Below are 24,623 nucleotides of genomic sequence, written 5' to 3' on the forward strand. Positions count from 1 at the left end.
TCAGGAAGAATCATGGAACATTCCACTAAAAGACAAAGGTCTGTTTAGATTAGCTGGACAAGTTTAGCTTTGGAACTTCTATGAATTGCAAAGATGTTCTGTTAACCTCTGAGAAGGCTTGTTAACTCTTACAGCATGCCTATGTATTTTCAAACTTTAAAATTTTAATTCACAATAAAAGTTACTTTTAATGCATATTATTTTCATATTCTAGTGTGCTACTGCTCTTATTTCTATGGTAATGAAACATATAAATGGATTATTAGAAATACTATTTATAAAGCAAGCTGCAACGCTTATATCGTGTCTTGTTTATGCCTTGCCCATGTGTGAAGACAAGGGCACTTGTGTACTTGGACAGGAAAGCCAGAGTCCTCAAGGTGAGGTTTCCCTTACTTCACCATGACAGTAGATTCTCAAGGGAAGAACATGGCTACTCCACTCACAGTATCAGAGCTGATGCTGAGTTCTTCCTTCAAATGAGAACAGACTCTGATAGTGGAAGTTCATATTCTCCCAGCATGAATATACTCAAATAAAAGTAAATAGACCTCCTGCTGGCAGTGGCCACTTGAGAATCTGACTCATTTAGTCCCATCATGCTATCCACAGAGATCCACAAAGTTTCTTCATGATGCTGAGCAGTACATCCCACATGCCATTTCCCTGCTGGCTGCCTTGCGCCCCAGGCTCCTTCATAGTCTGTCTCTTGTGCACTCATCTCTTCCTTCTTTGCCTCAGCCAAAGGGAAGCCTGTTACCTGGGCCTGACTGGACGGCAAACCACTTCCTTGAAGGTGGTCTATGTTGGAGCTGAGGGTACATTTCTGATGGCAGATCCTTTAGATTACTTGTGATAGGAACTCTTTAACTGGCTAAGTCTTGAGTGCATCAGCTTCCAAGTCCTGTTGAGCATTGTATTCTAACATGCTCCTCCCCTGGGTACAGTAGTCTGGAATCCCCTCCTCCCCTGGGTACATTAGTCTGGAATTCCCTTCTCCCTTGGGTACAGTAGTCTGAAATTCCCTCCTCCTTTGGGTACAGTAGTCTAGCATCCCCTCCTCCCCTGAGTACAGTAGTCTTGAATCCCCTCCTTCCCTTGGTACAGTAGTCTGGAATCCCCTCCTCCCCTGGGTACAGTAGTCTGGAATCCCCTCTTCCCCTGGGCACAGCACACCACACACCCTGACACCCAGTCCACTATTTGAAGGCACTTTGCAGACCTCACTTGCCTATTGTCTCATGCTGACCTGATGCTCAGCTTTGGCCTTGGCCTATGGGTATTCTCATTCCACATTCCTCGTTTAGACGATGCTTCTCAGTCTCATGGTTTCTTCTTTCCTTCTAGGATTGGCTGTGCCCATTTTATTTTTATCTAACCTCAGTTCTGGTGTCTTCAAGTTATTCTGAAGTTAAATTGTAGGTACCTTTAAAATGGGTTAAATTTAGATTGTAGTAATTGTTGTACATCTCAGAATAGTGTGAAAATCAGATTCAATTTCCTGGCATGCAAATTGTACTCCATTAATGGATTATTCACAAGCATTTATTTAAAAGACCCTGATTAAGAAAATTAAGGCCGGGCGTTGGAGGCATACGCCTTTAAACCCAGCACTCGGGAGGCAGAGGCAGGTGGATCTCTGTGAGTTCGAGGCCAGCCTGGTCTCCAGAGCGAGTGCCAGGATAGGCTCCAAAGCTACACAGAGAAACCCTGTCTCGAAACGCCCCCCACCAAAAAAGAAAATTAAGAAAATACATAAACATTTTCAAACTTTCTTTTAACATTATGAACTTTCAGAATTCCCTTAGAGTACTCACAGCAGGCAACAGATGGACATAAAGAGGAAGCGCCAGGCCTCTACACACAGGTTTAAATGCTTCTAACTGAGTACTAGCAGTATAATCCTGCTTTCTCCAGCTGTGGATTTTTGTCTCAGAATGAAGATAAAACAGATCTGGCCTAAGACCTTTAACACCTTTAACAGAGAAAGCCTGAGTTCAACAGGCTATGGAAAAAATAGACTGAACCCAAGCCTCCACTAAAGGATTGAAAGCCCACTGGCCACAAATTTACTTTGCTAAATATGTAAGACAGGGTGAGAGAGAGAGAGAAAAACCATGAATAGAATGATAAAGCACACAGGAGGAGATGAAAACAAGCTCACAGAGAGAAGGGAATGTCTATTCTACTGTGGAGGTAAATGATTCTATCCTAAAACCATCGCAACAGATGCAAAGGTGAAGATGGCCGGAGTGAATTGATACAATGAGAAATAACACAGATTCTAGACAGGAAGGACACAAAGACCAAGTGGCATTAGAACAGTCAGTGTATCTGGCCTGGAAAACCACACTGTAATGTCTATGACATTGCAAATTGTCATGTTCTGTTTGCACTTCCTGAAAAGCTGGCTCTGGGGGTGGGATTGTCCCCACCCTCTTTCAGAGCTAAGCAAGTTTGTCTTTACATGTCTTTTAAGAGACCTTATCTGAGGATGGGTGGTACTCCCTCATAACTCTCACATGGAGGAGAGACCAGCTGCAGAGGGAAAAAAATGTACCCTTGAGCAGCTAGAAAGTGCACCATTTCCCACAGAAGTGTCTATTATGTGTCCCTTGGTGCTCTTTGTTCTTTACTTGGGACAACCCGAGGGGATGCTGTGCCATGCCTGAGACTCTCTCTATGGAGAATCAGAGCTGAATGCCTTAATGGGTCCTCCCCACTTGACTTCTGATGAATATTTTGAGTGCCTGGTTTGGTGACTGAGTTACATTTCTGTTGCTGTGGTGAAACACCATGATGTATAGAATGATTTTTTTGGGTTTAAGGTTCCAGAGGATTAGAGTCATGGTGGCAGAGCAGAGGCAGCAGGTGGCAGTCATGGTGATTGAGGCAGAATGTGATGTTTCCTTTCTGAATCACAAGAACAAGGCAGAGACAGCAAACTAGGATTGGGATGAGTCATTAAATCAGTGGTCCTCAACCTCTTTGGTAAACCTCTGTCTCTATATATTTACTTTCTAACAGTAGCAAAATTACAGTTATGAAGTAGCAACAAAAATAATTTTATGGTTGGAGTCACCACAGCATGAGGAACTGCATTAAAGGGTTACAGCTTTAGGAAGGGTGAGAGCCACGGCTTTAAACTCTCAAAACCTGCCTCTGGTGACATACTCCCTACAGCAAGGCCACTCTTCCTAAGCCTCCCCCCAAAATGCCATCTACTAGGGACCATGTGTTCAAGTACATGGGACTATGGTAGACATTCTCCTTCAAAGCCATGTCCATAGAGACAACTGTCTGCTTACCTCCCTGCCTGCCTGCTACTTGCTATTTATTATTCTACATTGGTTTGCTGAGTTGGGAAGCTCACTCCTTTAGGACTGAAAAAATGGCTGCTTAGGTCATTTCTCTGGAATGTATACCCCATCCACATAGTGAGCCAGTAAATTATCCATAAAGTCATCATTAACAAAAATTTCCCTGAGATAAAAGGACTGAGTCTTCGTATATCAATACACACCACATCTCACTAATAAAGATGGCAAGTAAATGAAGAGATTTTCAAATTCGAAGGGTAAAGAATTATAGACACATTAAGAGATAAAATTCTTACCAATGTGAAAAAAACAGTTTAGAGGGGTCTCAGAATATTCTGCAGCTGCCTAAGTCCACGAAACATCTAAAAATCTCTAAGAAAACCAAAATGTGATTCAAAAATGTTCTGATCACCCCAAGAATAACGAGAACAGGAAGGAAAATTAAATTTTAAACAAAGCAATATCCAGATCTTCTTTAGGAACATGAATCGAGACTAATTAGTGGCTAAATTCAGCCAGAAATGGAGATTTGAGAGGCAAGACTAAGGGAACTGAGCCCCAGAGTTTAAGCAGAACAGAACATTTCAAAGCACAGAAATGAACATTTCTCAAGTGATTTATTATAAGCTAATCTTTCTTTCAAAAGTAAATACACACTGAGAAATTATGGACATAACACCTGTCCTATAGCTGCCTTTAAAGCCAGGAAGTCTCTATTTCTAGACAAAACACAACAACAATCAGCAAGTAAGTCATGGAAAGAAGGGAGATGGTTGGTAGCTCAGTCTGTTTTAGCATCTGACAAAGAAGTAAGGAGTTGTGTTTGATCATGACTGCAGGCTGGCATGATTACAGTGCAAACAGAAGCATAGCCAAGCATAGCTCACTGTAAGGGTGTCCTCAGATTCTCTCCATCCCTTTCTTTTTAACCCTCAGCTATTTGCTCTGCCTCCACTGTGGACTGGCAAAAATGACACCTCTCCAGCTGATGATGCTGGCTATCTGGTGGCCAGAAGTCTGGCTTTTCTTGACCAAAGATGAAACACCCCAGCACACTGGGCATGGGATATGTAAGACATGGATGAATTCCTGATAAGGTGATCTTGAGCAAATGATAGGTAGACCAGCAAGTACATCTCTTTTTCTCCCAAGGTGTGGTCTTAGTCAAAATTCCTAGTGGAATGCCTCCTTGTAGCTCACCATAAAGAGTATCTAGGTGGATACTCAGGCATGTAGCATCATTCCCCATTCTCTCCTGTACTGTATCCCTTTTCTGTTCACTCATACAGCCCTAAGCTTGCATTAATATTGGCACAGCAACAGGTAGTCTCAATAAGGGATCCAGAAATGGCTATAAGCCATGCGGCCCTGTAGAGTGACATAGCTTCTTATGTGAACAGGGTTGATAACATATGACTTATACTCATGTTAATAAACTTATATTTTCACCCAAGTTTAATAATAACTGACAAATTTTATAAAGAAAGAGTCTGGCAACTACTTGTAATCCCCAGGAAAAAAAGTTGAGGAACAGTAACTGTAGACACAAAGTGAACTGTGGGATAGAGCTGCTAAGTATTTTCTAGTCTGCCAGTCTATTTTGCCATAATTAGAATATTATGCAAAATAAATAGGCACTTTAGATGTACCTATACTGAATTGGATAATGAAAACAAGATAGTGAACAAGGATATTTCACAACTAAACAATATAGGAGGAAGTGGGTTTTCGAGGCATGGCTAGCAGCTAGGCTACAGTGAAATAAATGACCATTGCATGCATTATTTTTCTTTTTTGAGTCACCATTTCTCTGTGTAGCTCTGCCTGGCCTGGGCCTCACTGGGGGAGACCAAGCTTCCTTTCTCCTCCCATCCCCTTTTCCTTTCCCTTCCATGCCCTTTCCCCCTCCCTTTCCCTCCCTTCCCATCCCCTTTTCCTTTCCCTTCCATGCCCTTTCCGCTCCCCCCTTCCCTCCCTTCCCTCCACTCCTCCCATCCCCTCTCTTCCCTTCCCTTCCCTTCCCTTCTCTTCCCTTCCCTTCTCTTTTGGGGTAACAGAAATTAACTAATTCACTTACTGTTGCTTTTACTGCTGAGATAAATACTCTTAGTATTTATCAGCAATTGACAACTACTTAAGGAGCTTTTGTTTGTTCAACAGTCACCCTGAAATTAGTTTCTAAAGGGGCTAAAAATTCTGTCCTTTATACTAGAAATTCTAAATCTACAAATAATTTGTATTATTTATGGGTTTTTATGCAAGAGATTCTTAGCAATTAAAAGAAGACACTGTTTGGTATGAGTGTCTATTTTATGGAGAAGACTGAATTTATTGAGAATACTTTTGCCAATTAATAGTACAGAAAAGAAACCTAGTAAAAAAGGATTGAGTCAAATTGTTTTCTACACACACACACACACACACACACACACACACACACACACACACACGTTACTCCCACAGTCTCAGGTGTGACCTCACTGGGAAATGGGGTGTTTGAGGATGTTCTCAGTTAAGGCAGCATGAGGTTAAATGAGTTTTAGGTTACCTCTAATCCAACATGACTGGATTGCTTACAGGATAAGTGAGGGCCAGGATGGAATCAAAAAACAACATGATTCAAGCAACAGTGTCCCAGCTACAGGGCAAGAACACTACCAGTGTATGACAATGAGAGCTTCAGGGCAATTAAATGAATCCTTGAAGACTTCATTTCCATATCATTGCATCCAGAACTGTGAGAGAAAGTATCTGTCACACTAACACCCCCAGAATGTGGTATGTTTGTCTTTGGTATGTTTTGCTTGTGTGTGATGGCAATGGGTGTGTATGCATTTTTGCATATAGGGGCCATGTGTAGATTTGGGTGCTCTAGTGGGGGCCAGAGACATGAGATGTCTTCCTTGATATTTACCCCATCCCTCATACACAGGGTCTCTCACTTGAACCCAGAACTTGCTGACTAGGCTAAGCTCCCCATCTTCCTCAGGGACCCACCTCTATATTGCACACACTAGGATTACAAACAGACTAGGAATCTGAAGTCTCATAATTTCATGATTTCATTGCAAGTGCGTAATATGCCTGCTGAGCCATCTGCCCAGCACCAAAGCTAACACTGATAGGTCCATGAAGACTGCCACTTTATAACTGTCCCTAGAGGCAAATTTCAAGTGCACACTGGCTGTCCTCCTTCTCTTTTCCTCTTTGCCCTTTGCCCCACAGTATTGTACAATGCCCTACACTCAGTGAACAAAATTAGTTTGTGTTAGGCCCAATTAGAACAAACACTCTACTACTGAAAACAGTGTAAAACATGCCAAACCACTTAAAATACTATGTAAACAGATAATTGTTTTGATTAAATATGGAGACATTACTCGTTTGATTTTAATGTCTGATTTTAAAGGCATGTTTCCTATATAATTTTAGTAGCTTGTGCCTAGTTTCCTAACAACAGAATAATATGAAGTTGTTAGCTACAAGTTAGTAATTTTCTCAGTGTATTATTCTATACAGGATGTAGATAATGTCTACCTTTATGGAAAAGGCGTTTTTGCTATTTTCTTTGTGGTCTGCTTTCTCCCTCCTTGCGTTTCAGGTCAGCCTAAGGCAGGTGCTTGGTATCTTTCATGTTTCACATGGTCAATGTTGATTGAGTATTGCCTCAAGTAGTAAAGATTTTGGTCTTTGAACAACCAAAAAAATCAAAATACAAATTGTTACTCCTATAGATCTTTCTTGGTAGATAGTTTCATACAACCCTTTTAGTCTTACTGCATATTGATAGAAATTAAGCAGTAGAGAGGGGTGGCTTCCTGTTTCCAAAACAGTTGTCCCTGGCTTATCAACACACCTGGTTAGCATGCTGTGTTTCTGTGTGAGATGATGTCATGACTCTGAAGAGTTTTAATGACGTTCATACAATGTCCCAGCTCCCCCCACAACCCCATTTCCCTGATGTGCCTAATCTAGATCTCTACTTCTGTGAAAGGCCATTCTAAGCTCTTTTCTTGTGGAAATTATAGAAAGTAGCTCCACTCCAATGCACCAGTTATTGGAGTCCATATGGCAAGACACTACCAAGAAGTTTTAGTACATGTTTTATCCTGAGATAATTCAAAGAGAAGGCCCAGTAAACTATTAGTGACGAATGTACAAAATAATATGATGAAAAGATTCTTCACGTTCTTGAGAATAGAGGTTCTCAAAGGTAGCAAGGATGTCCCAGTAAAAGGTCCCATTAGTCCATTTGCCATGGTCAGCATTTGGTGACTGTTTCTTCCATGGGAAATATTGACATGTTTTAAAAATTGCTTTATGATTTGTTTTCCCTTTGATATGCCTCTGATCAGACAGGAGTATGCATGGCATAGTTTGATGAGAGCATCTGTAAGGTAAAGCACACACAGGATGCCCTGTTGAGACAGAGGCTACCCATTACTTCTTGGCACACAAGAAACAGGAAAAGGAGGAGACCAGATAAAGTTAGGGCAAGATGGAGTCCCAAGGACACTCCCCTACTGACATACTTCCTCCACTCCCTACTTCGCGTTTTTCACTGCCTCCCCTGGACACTTGTGGTGTCTTGAGTTTCTTGGGATATTAGTCCCTTGAGGTCAAAGCTCTCAGGATCCACCTGTGGGAGTGGCCTCAAAAGCCAGAGCTGTGCTCCACCACCTCCCTAGCCAGTTCCCCATCCCCCCAAGCTGCCAGGAAAGGGAACCATCACACCCTCTCATCTTTCTCTTTTACCATAGAAATTACATCCTCAACTCTCAACTCTCTGTAGAATAATGATGCCCAAAAACATACGTGACCCATCTCTACTTGCTCTGTATTTCTTTTTTCAGTTTTTACATGGCTATTTATTTGACCAAATAGAGTTTCAGCACTGTTATTCCAGTGATTCTAGCAATTCTTTTCCTGGCTCCTGGCTCAGCTTCTGTCACTTTGTCATTGTTGCTGCTGGAACGGCAATTACTCCCAGATCCAAACCCTGGGAAGCAAGCCTTTATCACTTTGACTGGATAGTTCTGCTCAATCTGAACTGGACTCTTTGGTGAAGAGGTGACCCTTGGGTATTCCAAGTACTGAGGTACATTTTAGCGATACGTTCGCTCTCCGTTTCCTGATTCATGGCTAGACTCTAGCTTCTTAAACTATAAGTAGCACCATAGAATTGAATGTAGGTGTCATAGAAAGTGCTGTGATGATAAAAAGTTTTCTGAACATGCAATCAAAATTTAATTCAAAATCAAATGTGCTGTGAACCTGACCTATTTCCTATTTCGTCAGCACTTGCCATGTCACATTATACAGCTTAAATACAACCCAGGTTCCAAACACATCTCTTGAGAGCGCTGCACTGTGCCATGCTATATACAACCATGAATGCTTCCAAAACACTGCCATATAGATTTGAGAATATTAGATGTTATAAATTATAGTGATCTTGCTATATCTATGAAATGCATTGATCATACAGAAAACCTAATGGTTTAATTATGGAAAGCAAATTATTTTAATTCTCTCTTACACATTGCCTTCTTCAGTACATCTTTGGCTTGTATTGTGATAGAATATTTGAAAAATTGTTATTTGAGTTGCTGACTGGGGTTTTATAAGAAACCATTAAAATATAATTTCTGAAATGGCCCTAAACATACTTCTTCCATTTTGTACTGCATATTTATGAGAAGCAATGTTCTAGAAATGGATAATTATAAAGTCAAAATATCTGAGGAAATGAAGATGTAGCAGAAAATTTCAGCTATGGTTTAGTACTTTATATAAAAAATAAACAAGCATATCTAACTCATCCTATGCAAATCTTACTCTTATAATTAATAATTAGTAAAACTTATATGTATACCAAGGAGTCACATTCCAAAAATCTTCATGATTTGTTACCAGCAAATGTTTGAGTCATATACATATTTTAGACACCTATAGACAAGTAAAAAATTATCAGGCAAAAGGGAGCTATGAACAGGGAAAACAATGAAAGAAGCTCTTCATTATTTTGTTGTTGTTTTTGTTGTTGTTGCTGTGATAGAATGGAATGACAAAATTAAAACTTGAAGAGGAGTATTTCATTTTGGGTCAGAGTTGCCAGTAAGTAAAGAAATCTCTAGGAATCATAAGTGAATGAGTGGCATTATTACCACACGGACATCAATTACTCACAGTTGTCTGTAGTTAGTTAAAGTCCATGAGAGTGATTCCTAGCTAAGCCCAGAAAAATAGACAAATAACAACAACAACAACAACAAAACCCAAACAAAAAAGTGTTTGCATTGCGGAACTGAGCAGGGGTTTTCGTGTGACTTTCCCCATCTATTTAAGACAATAATGAAAATCTGGTCATTATCTGAACATTCGAACATCCTCATGGAATTCTCACAGCATTTGAAGAGATCTCCTAAGTTAATTACTAGGGCCAGGGCTTCCCTTGGGCCCTCAGTGATATGATCATTTGATTAATTTTAAAGCTCTGACCTTGCGCTTATCAGAGCACCTGCTAAAAGTGGAAGGAAATGTTTCCATTGCAGAGGTCTGGACTTGCCCTTGGCAAATTGGGTCTTTAAAGGCCAGTCTTTACAACGAGTGGCTGTTCCTTGAAATAAAGTATAATTCTTTCCTCTGATTCAGAATTGCTTAAATATTGTCAGCACTTCACAGCATCTCTGGGAGGCTCACCTTCCTCTGCCTGAGTTAAGAGCTGACTAGGTAGGGCTTTATTAAAGATCTGACATGTGTCAGAGGTCCTGGCAGCTGGTTTCAGGGACTCTGTGGTCTTTACAGTCAAGTTCCTCAGATTCTAGAACCTTCCTGGCCTTCGGTACACAGTATACAGTAGATGCCAGACTCAGCACTGACTCAACGTTTGTCTTCACTCATCTCTGACTTCTTACCCAATTCCAGTGACCTGGATTTGACTTCTGCCCTGTGTACTATGGGCCTGTGGAAAATTCTGTACTTGTGAATTCCATGTTGTCCTTTGAACTATGGTTCACACCATGTCAGTTAGCAGAGGACCATTCCTGTAGCCTGTGGGAAATGCCACCCTTCCGGTCCCATCTCTTGACCCTTACATCTTATTTCCTGGTCCATTTTCTTCTGCCTTGATGCTAAAGATGCCCAGATATGTCTGATTTGAATCAAAGGAACTTGAACAGCCACCTAAATTGCACATTTTGGTTAAAGAAAACAGCAAATTTGTTTAAGACTTTGTAACTTGCCTTCTAAGTGCTCCTGGTTTAGAGTGTCACATACTGGAGTTACATAGAAAGATTTACAGAACCAGATTGGAAATCACCTCGGAAATCAGTGGCCAGAAGAGCCCAGGAAATTGTGTCCATTCTGTGGGTAGTAGGCAGCGGGTCAACATCCCAGCTTTTCATCTTGGTAGTGGGGTCACACTTTAGAGCTATTCTGCACATGATGTGTTTAAGCTCACGTGTCATGCCTGTCCTCCGGGAGCGGTATGGCTTTCCTGACTCTCAGATCCTCATTTCACCTCTGGAAGCTCCTGATTCCAGGCCTAGCAAGTGCACAAGGCTCCCTAGAGTTTATACTAATTAAGCCTCTGGTTTGTGTTCAGAATTTCCAGCACATTTGGTGAAGGTGTTTCTTTGAAGGTCACACATAAGATGAGTCCTTTGCCACATTGGGTTTCCTAAGGTATGGGTAGCTGTCTGCCATTTTTCTTGTTTTTCTTTTCTACCTTTTCCATTCCCTTGTCCTGTTCCTCTTAGAAAGACAACAATGAAATCCCAATCCATATTCCATATGGAGCCTTTTCTTGCCTCAAAACTTTTTACCCTCAAACTAAATCCCCGTCTGAAGATGAGAAAGGAGGGGGGGTATGGGGACTCTATGCCAATATTATACAAAGCTGGTAGTGTCCTAGGAAGACAACTGGCAAAGAATATACACACTTTATTATACACTATCCTTCAGTAGATAGATTAACCTGGATGGAATAGCCTATTACACATGGGGCCCACAGACCCTGACAATGACACAGTACTGTACTGAGCTGCAGGCAATGGTAACACTAGGGACCATTTGTTCATATGGACCTCAGAAACCTTTGGAGAAGGACTAGATAATAAAAACTGTTCCGCTCCATTATTGACCCCCACACCACCGTCTAACACATTCACTGCAGTTCACACCTCCCACATACAGTGAAAAGTAATTCTGCCAGGTGACACCTTTCTTGCTTCCAAGAAATCAGGAGGCACAGACCTGAGGGTTCAAACAACAGGAAGACTCCGTAGGTTGAAGTTGTTGTAGCAGTTGCAAGACCCAGACCACCAGTAAATAAACAAATGAACTGGTTGATGCTTATGTAATGCAAATGCTTGGCCATTCTGTGTCAGAAATGAAGTAGGCCTTGTTGGGTGGTGAACCAATACTGAGTGGTTGGCTTGAGGAGTTGAGCAATCTATAGGTCCTTTGTTACAGAACAGTGCTGTCCTTTCCTTGTAATTTTTAAAAAGCGACTGGAGAGGGAAAGATGCCATGCAACAGAGTTCAAGTGGAAGGGTTTTTTATTAGGGGGAAATGATCATCAGAAGGGGAAAGGGGAGAGGGAAGACCAGCCTCTGGAGAACAGAAGCATCGGGAAAGAGTAAAGAGAGGCAGAGAGAGAGAGAGAGAGAGAGAGAGAGAGAGAGAGAGAGAGAGAGAGAGAGAGAGGAGGTGGGCAGGGCCCTTTTAAAAGGAACATATTGTATCAGCAGGGTGGCACAGCAGAAACATGCTGGGCCCATAAAGGGAACATATTGAATAGGCACAGGTGGTGCTCTTAATGGCAGCAGCTGAGGGCCTATCTTGTTAGAACTCCAAAGGCAGGCCAGTACAGATGCCTAAATACTAACAGGTGTGACAACTAGGCTATCAGTCTTGATCAGAGTTGACACCTAAGCTCTCGCTCTCTCTCTCTCTCTCTCTCTCTCTCTCTCTCTCTCTCTCTCTCTCTCTGTGTGTGTGTGTGTGTGTGTGTGTGTTCATGTGGGGTACACATGTTTATGTCGGAGATATCTGTGTGTGTTTGTGTACATCTATCCATGAATATGCATGCAGATGCCATAGTTCAGACTTCGTTTTCTTCCTCAAGTGGTATTTACTCTGTTTCTGAGAAGCCAATTGGCCTGAAACTTGGTAGTCAAACAAGGCTTGCTAGCCAACAAGACACAGAAATCCTTGTGTCTCTACCTCCCAGTGCTGGGATTCTCAGCAAGCATCTTCCTTCCCGGCTTTTTAAAGTGGTTTTTGGGGAATGCATGCTTGTATGGCAAGCATTTTTACAGAGTGAACTTTTTGCATGCCTGAGTATTTTATATGCATTAGACATCTGGGTCAGTGGCAGAGCACTTTCTTACTATCATGGTTAAGGCCTTAGGTTCCATTGCAGCACTTTAGAAAAACCTGTGTGTAAGGTGCACCACTTGATACTCTGACATGTATATATTCTGTGCACTGTGAAATTGCACCATCAGGATAATAAATATGCCTGTTGCCTTTTCTTTGGGGGTTAAATGGTGAGAACATGTGATTCTTAGCTTCTTGAGGAATGGCAAGTAGCCAACTGTTAATTATTGTTGTAAGTCTTCAACTAAGTGCAACTGAAGACTGGTCCCTTGATTTGAAGGAGTTTGCAAGCTGAGTTGCAGAGAGATTTGCCACAAATCTCTGGATAATGGGGCAAATCCACATTAAATACAACTCTTCTGATGTTAGCTAATGTGCCTAATCACAGGAGGAAATTAGTACTAAATGAGGTCTTTATAGAAAAGAAATGGACACATGGCTTGGAGTAAGATTTTAGCCTGATTTTCAAGCATATGTTGAGTTAACATTATCCCTCCCCTTTATGAGCTAGAGGTCAATGGGAAATGTTATAACCACTGTGTGACAAAATACCTAAAAGAAGTAAGAATTCTCAAATCTGCATGAGGCTTGAGCTACAGTGCATATCTGGGAGACCCTGTGGCAGCCAGGGAGCAGAGAGAGAATTTGGTCTGGAATGAAGCTTGTCTTTAACCTTTAAGTTCCACCTGTAGAAGCCTATGTCTGCCAGCTGGGTCTCATATCCAAGCAACATCACAACTTCCCCAAAACTGTGCCACCAGCTGGGGACCAACTGTTCAAACACACAAGCTTGTGGATGATATCCACGCCACACTGTCTGCTGCACAGTTTCTCACTAGAATGAAGAGATGCCTGTCCATTTCCTGCCACCCAGAACTAGATGGTCACACCCTGCCTACTGGTCCTTCCTGTTTCTGTGGGAGTTTTAACATACAAGACATTATTTCTGGAATAGAGGGAATACTCTTGGCCCTGTCGCCCTTCTCCTCCCCATCATCAGTGTCATAACTATGGTGAATATACAGAAGGTACAATAATTGAGCCCAGTGCTTTATATGATGCTTCCTTGGGGTCACAGGGATGTCCAAGAAATCTCTTTTCTAGAAGCCTGACCTCAACTGAACGACTCTCCTGTTGCCATCCATAGTAACGTGGCCTGAAATCAGTAGCCATTAATCACTAGTTCCATCTTAGACTCCTTGCATAGGTCCACCTGGAGTTGGCAGTAGTCACTTTGGTCTTTGCCATATTGCATCCTTCCTGAATCCCAGTATCCAGTGCTGCACTGGAAATATCCACTTTAAGAACAGCTGAGTATGCATGCTGATATTATAAGCCTTGGGAACCAACCTACTACAGTTAGAGGGCTGCTCTCATCACAACTTCCCTTTCAAATTCCTGCCCCATAAGCATATCAGCTCTCTGCCTTTCTGCTGTGTTTCAGGGACAAACATAGCAAAAGAGGTGCATAGAAATCAATGGACAATGTATTTACCAGAGTTCCTCAAACAAATGGCAGAATTTTAATTACATGCTTCTCTGCTATTATCCAGGATTAAAAACAACAGAAGTATGGGAAGTTCTAGGCTGAACTTAGAGGAATGTCTTCTAGCGAAGAAATAGGAAACCCTGAAGATTCCTTCATTCAGTAAATCCCACCTGGCACCTTATTGTGTGCTCAACAGACAGGATATCAGTGATGGGAAAGAAGGTCACCAATTGATGTCAAGGGAAGCTGACACCATAGAAAAATACAGATGTCTGTTCTGTGGTTTGATCTCACAAACTGCCTGCATTGAATCAAGAATTACCTTGCATTGGTGCCCAGATTACAGGTCAGAAGCAGCTTGGAGTAGAGATGAGAGGTACCATCTCCTAGAGGTGCTCCCTGAGAAAGAGCGGAGGGAGGGTCTTCTCGGGAAAGTGCAGAATAGTCAATGCATGCGGCTGGAGAAGAGGGTCTGCGTGTTTGGGAAGCTGAGCTCAGGCAATCAAGCCACTGGAACTGTGGCTGGGGAGGGAGGAGATGAAGCTGAAAGGTGGGATGGCCCCACTGAGCATTTCATCCTAGCACCCAAATCTTTGACATCTGGTGCTAAGACACATTAGGTACAGAGGGGAGACCCTCTGGTGCTGAGACACATTAGGTATGAAGAAGAGACCCTTAGTTCTGTTTTGTATCCTGAGCTCTTGTGCATGGTCGGTCTCAGTGTGAGGCACAAATTCTTTGAACCTGGGTGGAGAGCTCTAGTCCAGTAGTAGAGACCTCAGCTTGTCTTATAGATATAGGGATGGATACAACCATGCTTGAAGAGAGATCACAGACTCGAGCTTCCAAACCGCTCGGTCCATCAGGCATTATTTTATAATGAGTGTAAAGAAGCAACTGAGAAGAATGACAAAACAATTTTCCGATTTTGTTGAGGAAAGGCTTATCATTCTTCTTTTAAATTAATGTTTCATAGGTGCAAAAACGCTTAGCACAGATTTTCTTAACTATCTTAATCGATAACTAATGGGAGCAGACACAGTGTAAATCTTACCACTGGGGGTGAGGGGATAATTTAGACTGCAGTGTTGCCTGGTCCATGTCAGACAAGGGCTGCCAACTGGGTGGTTGTTTGGTAATTCAGATACAATAAATCCAAGGCAAGTAATTTCCTCTTAGAAACCCGAATTGCTTCCTTAACAGAATGGCTGGAGTTAGATTTAAGCTGTGAGCTTAGATGAGAGCTTCAGAAAGGATACCCGTGGGACTCCATTAATTGCATTCTTGTTTTAAATGTAATATGGTTTTTATTCACAGGAAACTCCAGTGGTAAATTTCCTGTGAGCACCAGCTTATGATTCAGTCTACTGAAAGGGCCATTGAAGTTGTGTTTTGCAAGGCAATCAAAGTTGCTATAAAAGAAATATCATTTCCCTCTGCTTATGTGGAGTGAGTACTAATGGGTTTAGGTAGCTGGCTGGGCTGTATGTTCCACAGCAGGCCAGGCAGTAGCAAGGAAGGCATGATGGCTCAGTGTTCTCTATAAATTCACTTAGTGGCCCCAACACTGTGGAATGGGTACTGGCTGAGAGACAGGGGTTACATAGGCTTATAAATGTTAGAGCTGTTTGACCAGTCTGGGCAGTTGGTGTCTATTGCACCTAGTGAGCCTCAAGCACTAACTTAGTACCTACTGTGTGTCAAGCACTGTTCTGCAAGTCAGAAAGGATACAATGAATAAGGTAGCCTGTGTGCTGTGACATCTGGCTTTGTAGACTGTGGTTGAATAGAATTATTTGAAATTAACGAGTATTACATGTAATACATGATTGAAATGTCTCGGCTGGTGATCATATTCTTCTTAGGGAAAAGTAATTTGAATCTGATTTAAAAAAAGTTAATTAAAATCTGTTTTTTAGACAGATTTTACTGTACTGGCCACCAAGACCTATGTTTTTGCCTGAATTCCCCTTTGCTATATAAACGTAATACTGATTCTTAGTGCCAACAGCCATTTAATCCATTTGCTCAGATTTCAAGTTAAGAGAAAGAACTTTGGTAATGTATTAGGTGTCTGCCACATTGGGATAGCAGCTAGCTAAATTAATGAACTTTATATAATGATCTGTTGCTATAGTAACAGGCTGCCCAGTGAGTGGGAGGAGGTATTTCATCATTACCGCACTGGTAATGCTTGGATGGTAGCAGATGCAAATACAAAGGCTTCCTGTATCTTTGCAGTTACTGGGTCGATGAGACAAACACACACAGACAAAAATGCCTCTGCATTACAGCGACATAATAGCAGACCAGGCCTCGAGTACAATGAGAAATAAAGTCACTTAGCTTCCTGGGTGAGTGTCCTGGAGTCCACAGTGAATCTCTGTCCATCACAGGGGTCTATTGTCCAAGATGCCTCGTGCCTTTACGTCTGTTCTGTATTCAGTGCATGGAAACTTAACTAGAACACATCCCCTTAAAATATGACAGACTTTAGAGATGTGATAAAGAACAGAGCACAAATAATAGACTTAGCACTTTGTGAGAATATCTCCATCTTTATCCATCTTCCCAGAAAAATTTACCTTTATTTGTTGGCAGGAATATTGTCCTTTACTTATAAAGTGAAGCCATGCATCTGTGTCTTGAACATCTCTGTCTTCTAAAATCATTATTACATTTCAGGCAAAACATGTGTATCCTTCCTGTGCGTTAGCAGAGTGTTTGGCTGCTGTTCTTAAAATATATTAAATTTTCTGAGTCATCTTTCATCATAGGTGTATTAAGATTAGGCAATTTTTTCATATAACATATGACTTTCATGTATGCCTTGAGCTTCCATTTCATCATGGTTAAGATGCAGTAAGTTGAAGATTATGTGATCATGCCCAAATAATAAAAGACAAGAATTGTTTCCACACAATGATAACAAATGTTGCTTATTGACTGTTTCTTTTCCTTACCTTTTTCCTCTCCATCATTCATCCCCTTGCTGCAAAATATGTTTTTATGTTACTTTTGAAATGCTTGCAAAACTAAATCCCAGAAACTCTGCACTAAAAAGTTCAATATAGGGATGGGGAAATGGAGTCCTCACTACAGAAGAATGAAGACCTGTGTTCAAATCCCCAGAAACTGGTGAAAAGTTGGTGTGGTCACACATGTCTGTAACCCCACTGGGGTCACCAGAAACAGGAGAGGCGCTCAAGCTTGGTGGCTGCCAGTCTAGCTCCAGATTCAGTGAGAAACCTTGTCCCTGACTCAAGAAAGCAAGCAGACAGGGATAGAGCCGATCCCCTAATAACCTCCTTGCATGTGCCCATGAGCTTGCTGACCTACACCTCTGTCTCTGTCTCTGTCTCTGTCTCTGTCTCTCTCTCTCCCTCTCTCTCTCTCTCTCTCTCTCTCTCTCTCTCTCTCTCTCTCTCTCACACACACACACACACACACACACACACAAACACACTCTACCCTCTCTCATACATACACATGCATGTGTATAAACCCCCTCTCTCACACACATGCACTCACACACACCCCTCTCTCTCTGTCACACATACACACATGCATGCATATATACCCCTGTCTCATGCCTCTCTCTCTCTCTCTCTCTCTCTCTCTCTCTTCACACACACACACACACACACACACACACACACACACACACACACACACACACACACACACACGCAACCCCTGTCTGTCTCACACATATGCACGCACACAAATGTTATAAACAGACATTTTCCTTGGGTTCTTCACATTTCACTGGTGAGTACTCATTTAGTACTGATTTCTCCCCAAAGCCCAGCAGAGACATCAGAACAAAGGTCTGAACAATAACATCTTCTATGGGAATTATTATATTTTAAACCAAACACATTATCAAAATTTTACCTGTCCTATAACTACATATAACTATAACTTCTCTATGTCACAGGTGTGCGTGTGTAATTGTGTAATTTATGTATGTGTCAATATATCCATAGTCATGTATTATGTGTATATTCATATATGCAGTAATATGAAAATAATTAAAACTAAGAGTCTGCTTACAATATGAATCATGTGATTATACAAGGTTAAAACAATTTAATCTAACATATTTATTTATTCTTTCTGCTGTACAGGGGTTACCTTGTGCATGTTTAGGAGGTGTCTACCACCATGTTGTATTCCCATTTCCTAATGTAAACTTTACAAAGTGGATTAAAATTTGAATTATAGTATTTTAGAAAAATAATAAAGTTTTGAAATTGCTCTGAAAAAATTATCTGGATAACCAACTCTACTTTTTGTGTTTCTTGACTTTTTACTTGGAGATAGATAGGTGGATGGATAGATGGATGGATAGATAGATAGATAGATGATAGATAGATAGATAGATAGATAGATAGATAGATAGATGAATCTTCTGGGATCACCAGAAGGAATCCTAGAGACTCTGTAGTGTGACAACAGCTGTGGGGGCCCGGGGTCAATGGTGAAATGCCCCAGGCTTCCTTTATCCTATTCTCTGTATCCTTCACATGTAAACGCCTTCTTCTCTGAGTCCTCACATGGTCCTCCTCTGTGTGTGTGTGTGTGTGTGTGTGTGTGTGTGTGTGTGTGTGTGTGTGTGTGTGTGTGTGTGTGTGTTGGCCTCTTGTTCTTGTGAGGACACTGGTCACATCAGAGGAGGACCTACACTGAGCACATTTATCTCAATTACATCTTAAAACACTGTCTCTCCAAACACAGTTGATCCCAAGGTACAGAGAACCTAGACTTCAATCACTTTGGGTGGATGCAGCTGGGTTCATAGAAGTCCCTGACTTATTAAAAGCCATACTTGCTCACCAGGGAGAGATGGTTACAACTGATTGTATTTAAATTGGCTAATGCTGTCTAAGTGAAAAATAGAATCTTTTTGAAATTACTGAAAATCAGAAAAGATCTGCTTTTTCCCCCAAAGGCAAAAATACAATTAAATCTGTCACTAATAATTAAATTTTGTACATTACACCTTATGTATCAGAGCAAATGGTTACATAAAGGCTGTATTTTATTGTAAACTTTAGTATTTATACAAATCTTTAAGTCTTTGATTTTTTACAATGACATAGAAGTAGTTCTCTTTGGTTTGGGGGTGGTGGTGTTATTCTTTGTTTTCTTTTTGAAGTGGTTTTCTTGCTTTGATTGCTTCGTTTGCCCATGGGTTAGTCAGACATGCCCTGGGGTTGGCATCATAGGAGTGTCTGTTCTTCCTGTAGAGAGTTCCAGAGACAAGCACAGGCCCCAAACTAAGCTTCAGCTGTGTCTTGAGTAGTCACCATTCACCAGAGGTTCTTCCCTCTCAGCTGGCATTCAGTGACTAACAACAGATAGTTGGAGAGATAATCTGCCTTTCTCCCTGCACTTTCAGAACAAAAACATTTTAGACAAACCAGGCCAAGGACTCGATCTATGTAAAAAGATTCCAAACAAATATATGTTGTTTCCTTTCCTCTCCATTCTTATGAGGGTTAGCATGGCCCTAGTTCCTGGGCTTGCCACTGAGGAGGCAGTAGTAGATGAGCTCAGTGGTAGATGAGCTGTTCTCACACTGTACCACTGCAGCTCTTTGACAACACCTTGAACCCTTTGTCCACAGGGACCCATTGTAGGCTTCTGGTCTGTGGACCTCTAACAGTGGCTACACCCCTTTGGGTGTGGCTTCAGGCAAACAGAAGCACAAAGAGAGGAACTTCAGGCGTGGCCTTCCTTTGCCCACTCTTTTTGATGTCAGCGGATCCAGTAGGAAGGGCATTGAAATGCTCAGGTGGTTCTTTGCATTTTTCTGTGTAATTGTTCCCCAATAAACACCCATTTCTCTTTTATCTTGGGTCTAGTGATGAAATTATATCCGTGTCATCAGCCCATTGAAGTGGTCTCTGCATTATTGAAAGATGCTCAGATGATGTCATGGGCTGATGATCATGGCTGTGTGCATACTCCACTTATCCGAGCATGGCTTTGCTACCTGCAAGCCTTATTTCCTTCCGGTCTTGTCTTTGCAGATTATGGTACCATTAAGAAAGTACGGGCTCCCCTGAGTCAGACCTCGGGCAGCTGCTTGCTGGAAGAAATTGAGCTTTTCCCAGAGAGGAGGAGGGAGCCCATCAGGAGCCTGCAGATCCTCCATAGCCAGAGTGTCCTGTTCGTGGGGCTGCAGGAGCATGTGGCCAAGATCCCCCTGAAGAGGTGCTACTTCCACCAAACACGCAGGTGAGGAATCCCCAGGGTGGGAACACTTTTGCCAAGAAGCCTTCTGAATACCCTAAAACCGGAAGTGTGTGCATCTTACATTCCAGGATACAGGGTCTTTCGTGGAAATGGGTTACTCTGATTCTGCTAATCCCTGGTTGTCATTGGAGGAAACCTGCAGGTAGTAATTGGCATCAGTCATAGATGTGAAAAAGAATTAGTCAGTATATAATAACCCTTAATGTCCCAGCATAATTTAATATTTTATTTGAATACAGACACATGCCTGCACACACATGGGGTGGGGGCAGGAGTGAGGTGGGCAGAGGGAGGAGGAGAGAGAGAATGTGAGATAGAGGGAGCCGGTGCTCTTATTCTTAGAGCCTGCTGGGAAGTAGCACTGATGCTGGTCCAAAAAGTTTCATCTTCGTAGACCATCGGCAGCTCATCATCCTGCTCGCTTGCAGCCTTGGCTTCAGTTTATTCCTCAGGTTCCATCATCATGTAGGCAGCAGTGAAGGGATGGAGATCCCGGAGGTACAGGGAAAGCCAAGTGTCCTCGGGGCTTTTCACACCCCATGCCCTGTCCTCTTATTCACTAAGGAGTGTCCAGTGTTGACCACAGTGTGCTCTGAAGTTTTGTTTGGAAACATGCAGGCCCGGATTCTTAGAAATGGTGGGGACTGTGAACTTCGTAAACTTAACTAGTACTGTAATGTTTAACGTGTTGGTAACTGGAAATGTATCCTGGCCTCTGGCACAGTTCTGCTCTAGGGGGGCTTGGAAGCTTTGTTCATGTCCATCCCCCTGAGTAAGGCATACCTGAAGGTTTATGTAGAAGTGAAATTTTTACTGTACTTCTTGTAAGACTCTGCCACATACAGGTCATTCTGTTTCTATACAGGGAGCCTGAGGCAGGAAATTCATAGTATACCTGATGTAGATAGTTTTGGCCATGACTCCGAAAGTACTTTAGCCTCACTGTCTCACCTCACACATGTGACTTTCTATAGAATCAAATGGGATGATGTATAGATTGTAAAATCTCAAGGTCTTTGCATGTTCTTATGTAGAAGAAAGGTTTTTTATTTATTTTTATGTGTAACTATTACACATTTCCATCCAGGATTACTTCATAAAATGAAATCTGTATGACATTCCTTGGTATTGGAAAGAGTTAAAGAATACTATCAGGGTACTCTTATTGAGCAATTGTAGTGTGAACCTTGTTAGTGGATAGTGACATTTATCAGCCACCCTCTTTTGTGTATGTCTGATTTCTAACTTTCTAACCAATGGCTGTCATCTGAAACTTGTTCCTGTGTAAATTTCTTTAAGTCTAGTCTGAGGTGGATGCCACTACTTCCTAAATGGTGAGCATTCAGTGGATAACAGGGACATTGTGGACTAGCCCAGAGCAATATTCTAGATGAGTATGGCTGAAAGGGTACCAAATTTCCAAGCCTTGATTGCTTTGTTAGAACGAAGTTCTCCTGGGGACTTGTTGGGGACAGAACAGGATAACAGTCAGGACAACATGGACCTGTGTCATGTGAGATGTTTCTGGCACTAAATAGGAGTGCAGTTGCAAAGCATGACATAATCTATTGCTTTCTCTACACTTGCCTTAAATGAGTCTAGGTCACCTCAGCTCTCTTCAACTCGGTAAACTAAATCGTGGGTCAGTGTGGTAGTTTGAATATTAGTTGGCCCCCATAATCTCACAAGGAGTGGCTCTATTAGGAGGCATGACTTTGTTGGAGTGGGTATGGCCTTGCTGGAGAAAGTGTGTCACTGTAGGGGTGGCCTTTGAGTTTTCCTATGCTCAGGATACTGCCCACTATTTCAACTGACTTCCTGTTGCCTGCAAAATGTAGGACTCTCAGCTGCATCTGCCTGTTGGCTGCAAGGCTCCCTGCCATGATGATGATGGACTGAACCTCTGAAACTATATGTGAGCCACCCTAATTAAATGTTTTCTTTATAAGAGTTACCATGGTCATGGTGTCTCTTCATAGCACTAAAACCCCTAAAGGACAGTCCTATTACCAAGAGAGGTATGGTGCCCACTGTCTTTCATGCCATGGTCCATCAACACCATCTTGAATCCTCAGAGGCTGGGGCCACCAGGTGCAGGTGCCAGAAGTGAGCAGTTATTGCTTCCTTTGAGGAGAATAAGGTCACGTGTGTGTCTTCATCAGTCCCCACAGGAGAGGACACACTCTTTTTTCTCTCTTAGCTGAATCTCTCCTCTGTTTATTTTTCACTTGCTCAGAGTGAGACAGCAAGAGATCATAGCTCCATTGTGAGCTGATATACTGGGCTTCTGTGTGCCACAGTTGGGAGGCTTTTGTTTGGCTCTTAGTATTCCATCTGAGAAGGAAACTCAAGACTGTGAACCAAGCATCCCTCTGTGTGTCTTCTAACGGGCTTCTCTAAGGGTCCTCTTCATATGGAAGCATGAGAAAGCCTACCCAGTTAAAACTCACAAGAAGACTCTGTTTTGTAAACACTACATGCTTGGGAATTTATTAATGAATTATAGGAAAAATAGAATTTTTTTAGAGAAACAGTTTTAATTTTCCAGAAATATGCTTAATGAAGTACACTGATTGGTAATAGACTAATAACAGGGTTATGTGATAATTTCTTTGCCAAACGCCATTCTGTAGTAAAATATCAATAATTTGGTTTTAGCTTTAGGAAATCAATTTCAGAAATGAAATCTTGCAATATTTAAAAAGAGAAAGTCAGATTATGTAAATAATGTGCCTGAAATGTAAATATGACATTTTGAAGAGGAAATGTGCATCAGAAAATCTTTATATTTTCCCTTCATTGCTTCTCTGTTTTCCAAAGACAATTCATACAATTTCACAGTAGGTTTTGCATTCCTATCACAGTTTCCTTGATTATTGAGCCAACTCTGAAAGTAAAGCACTATTCCATTCTCATTGTTCAGATGAAGTTGTGGAAGTCTAGCTGTCAGTGTCCTGCTTAAAGTCACATACCTCCTTCAGTGACACATGGAGATCAGGGCCAGCCTGTGTGCCCCCCAAAACTATGTGATATTGACGGTTTGCTCTTGGTGCAGAGAAGTCACCACAGATAGGGGTGGATTTCATGTGGAGCTGCTGGAGTCAAGACAGAAAGTATAGGACCAGGAACATAGAACTTGCTGGCAGTGAGATCTTCATATCTTCTTACCCTCATATGCTGGCACCATCTTCCATATGGCGCCTTCTCGTCAGGGTACATGTGGTCTATAGACTTTCATTCATTAATTCCTCAGTTAAAGCAGCATGTCTTTTGACTGGATGATATATATATATATATATATATATATATATATATATATATATATATATGTGTGTTACTAAACTTAGTAAATAAATGATAAAGTTGTGGATACAAAACCTAATATACACTGAATCTTGTAGAATCCTGAAACTTTGGGAAACTCCCATGCATTGCTTTTTTTTTTTTTTAATTTGACACTCCTTGTACTTTGTGAGATAAGATTAGCCCACCAGTCATAGAGCTTGCATTCTGGATTTGAGGGATCCATCTGAATCAAAGAGAACGTGTGTAAGCAGCAATGATTGCAGTCTTGGAGCAGAAACTAAGAAGAGCACAGGTTCTATCTTGCTGCAGAGGCCTGACCCGAAGGCCTGGTTGGTCTCTGGTTCTAGGTTCCTTTGGCCTCGAGCTCTATGTGCACCTTAAAAGAGTCTCAGTATGTATTTGATGAATTCACACATAGACCCTGCTTCTGCCTCCTCTGCTCTTTTCATAACCTAGTGGGCGCGGGGAGGGGGGGTACATTTTCTGAAATTGTCGAAAGGTATGGTGATACAAATAGCAAGAAGAATGGAAGCCATTACCCTTTGGTCCTTCTGTTGTATGACATAATTGTGGAGAAGAGAAAAGTCGGCCCAGGATCAGACACAGCTCATATATGAAATGATAAATGGACACCTCTAGAATTGTACTGGATAAAACTAGAAAGAAAGATGGGACCATTAAGAAAAAGTCTTAGGCTTCATTGGGCAGAGCTTGTATCTGGTCACTATTAATTCAGTTAGTGTGTAATAGTGTCATTAAGCTAAAGGATTAATACCTCATTAAGGAAATTAGTATGGAAATTAAATACTATAGGACACTCATTGCTTTAAAGGACAAAGTTTGCAAAGGTAGACTTAATA

The 24,623-nt window shown here is 41.7% G+C and overlaps 1 protein-coding gene across 1 annotated transcript in view; it reads left to right on the top strand.

Annotated features, from left to right (window-relative positions):
• The window catches only part of Sema5a (semaphorin 5A), a 263,102-nt gene that overhangs the window by 165,365 nt on the left and 73,114 nt on the right, over positions 1-24,623 (top strand). Inside the window, exon 10 of the mRNA XM_035439159.1 lies at positions 20,232-20,439. Coding sequence (XP_035295050.1) covers positions 20,232-20,439 — 208 coding nt within the window. The remainder of the gene's footprint in view (positions 1-20,231; positions 20,440-24,623) is intronic.

The sequence above is a fragment of the Cricetulus griseus genome, chromosome 2, assembly GCF_003668045.3.
Source record: "Cricetulus griseus strain 17A/GY chromosome 2, alternate assembly CriGri-PICRH-1.0, whole genome shotgun sequence".
Lineage (NCBI taxonomy): Eukaryota > Metazoa > Chordata > Mammalia > Rodentia > Cricetidae > Cricetulus > Cricetulus griseus.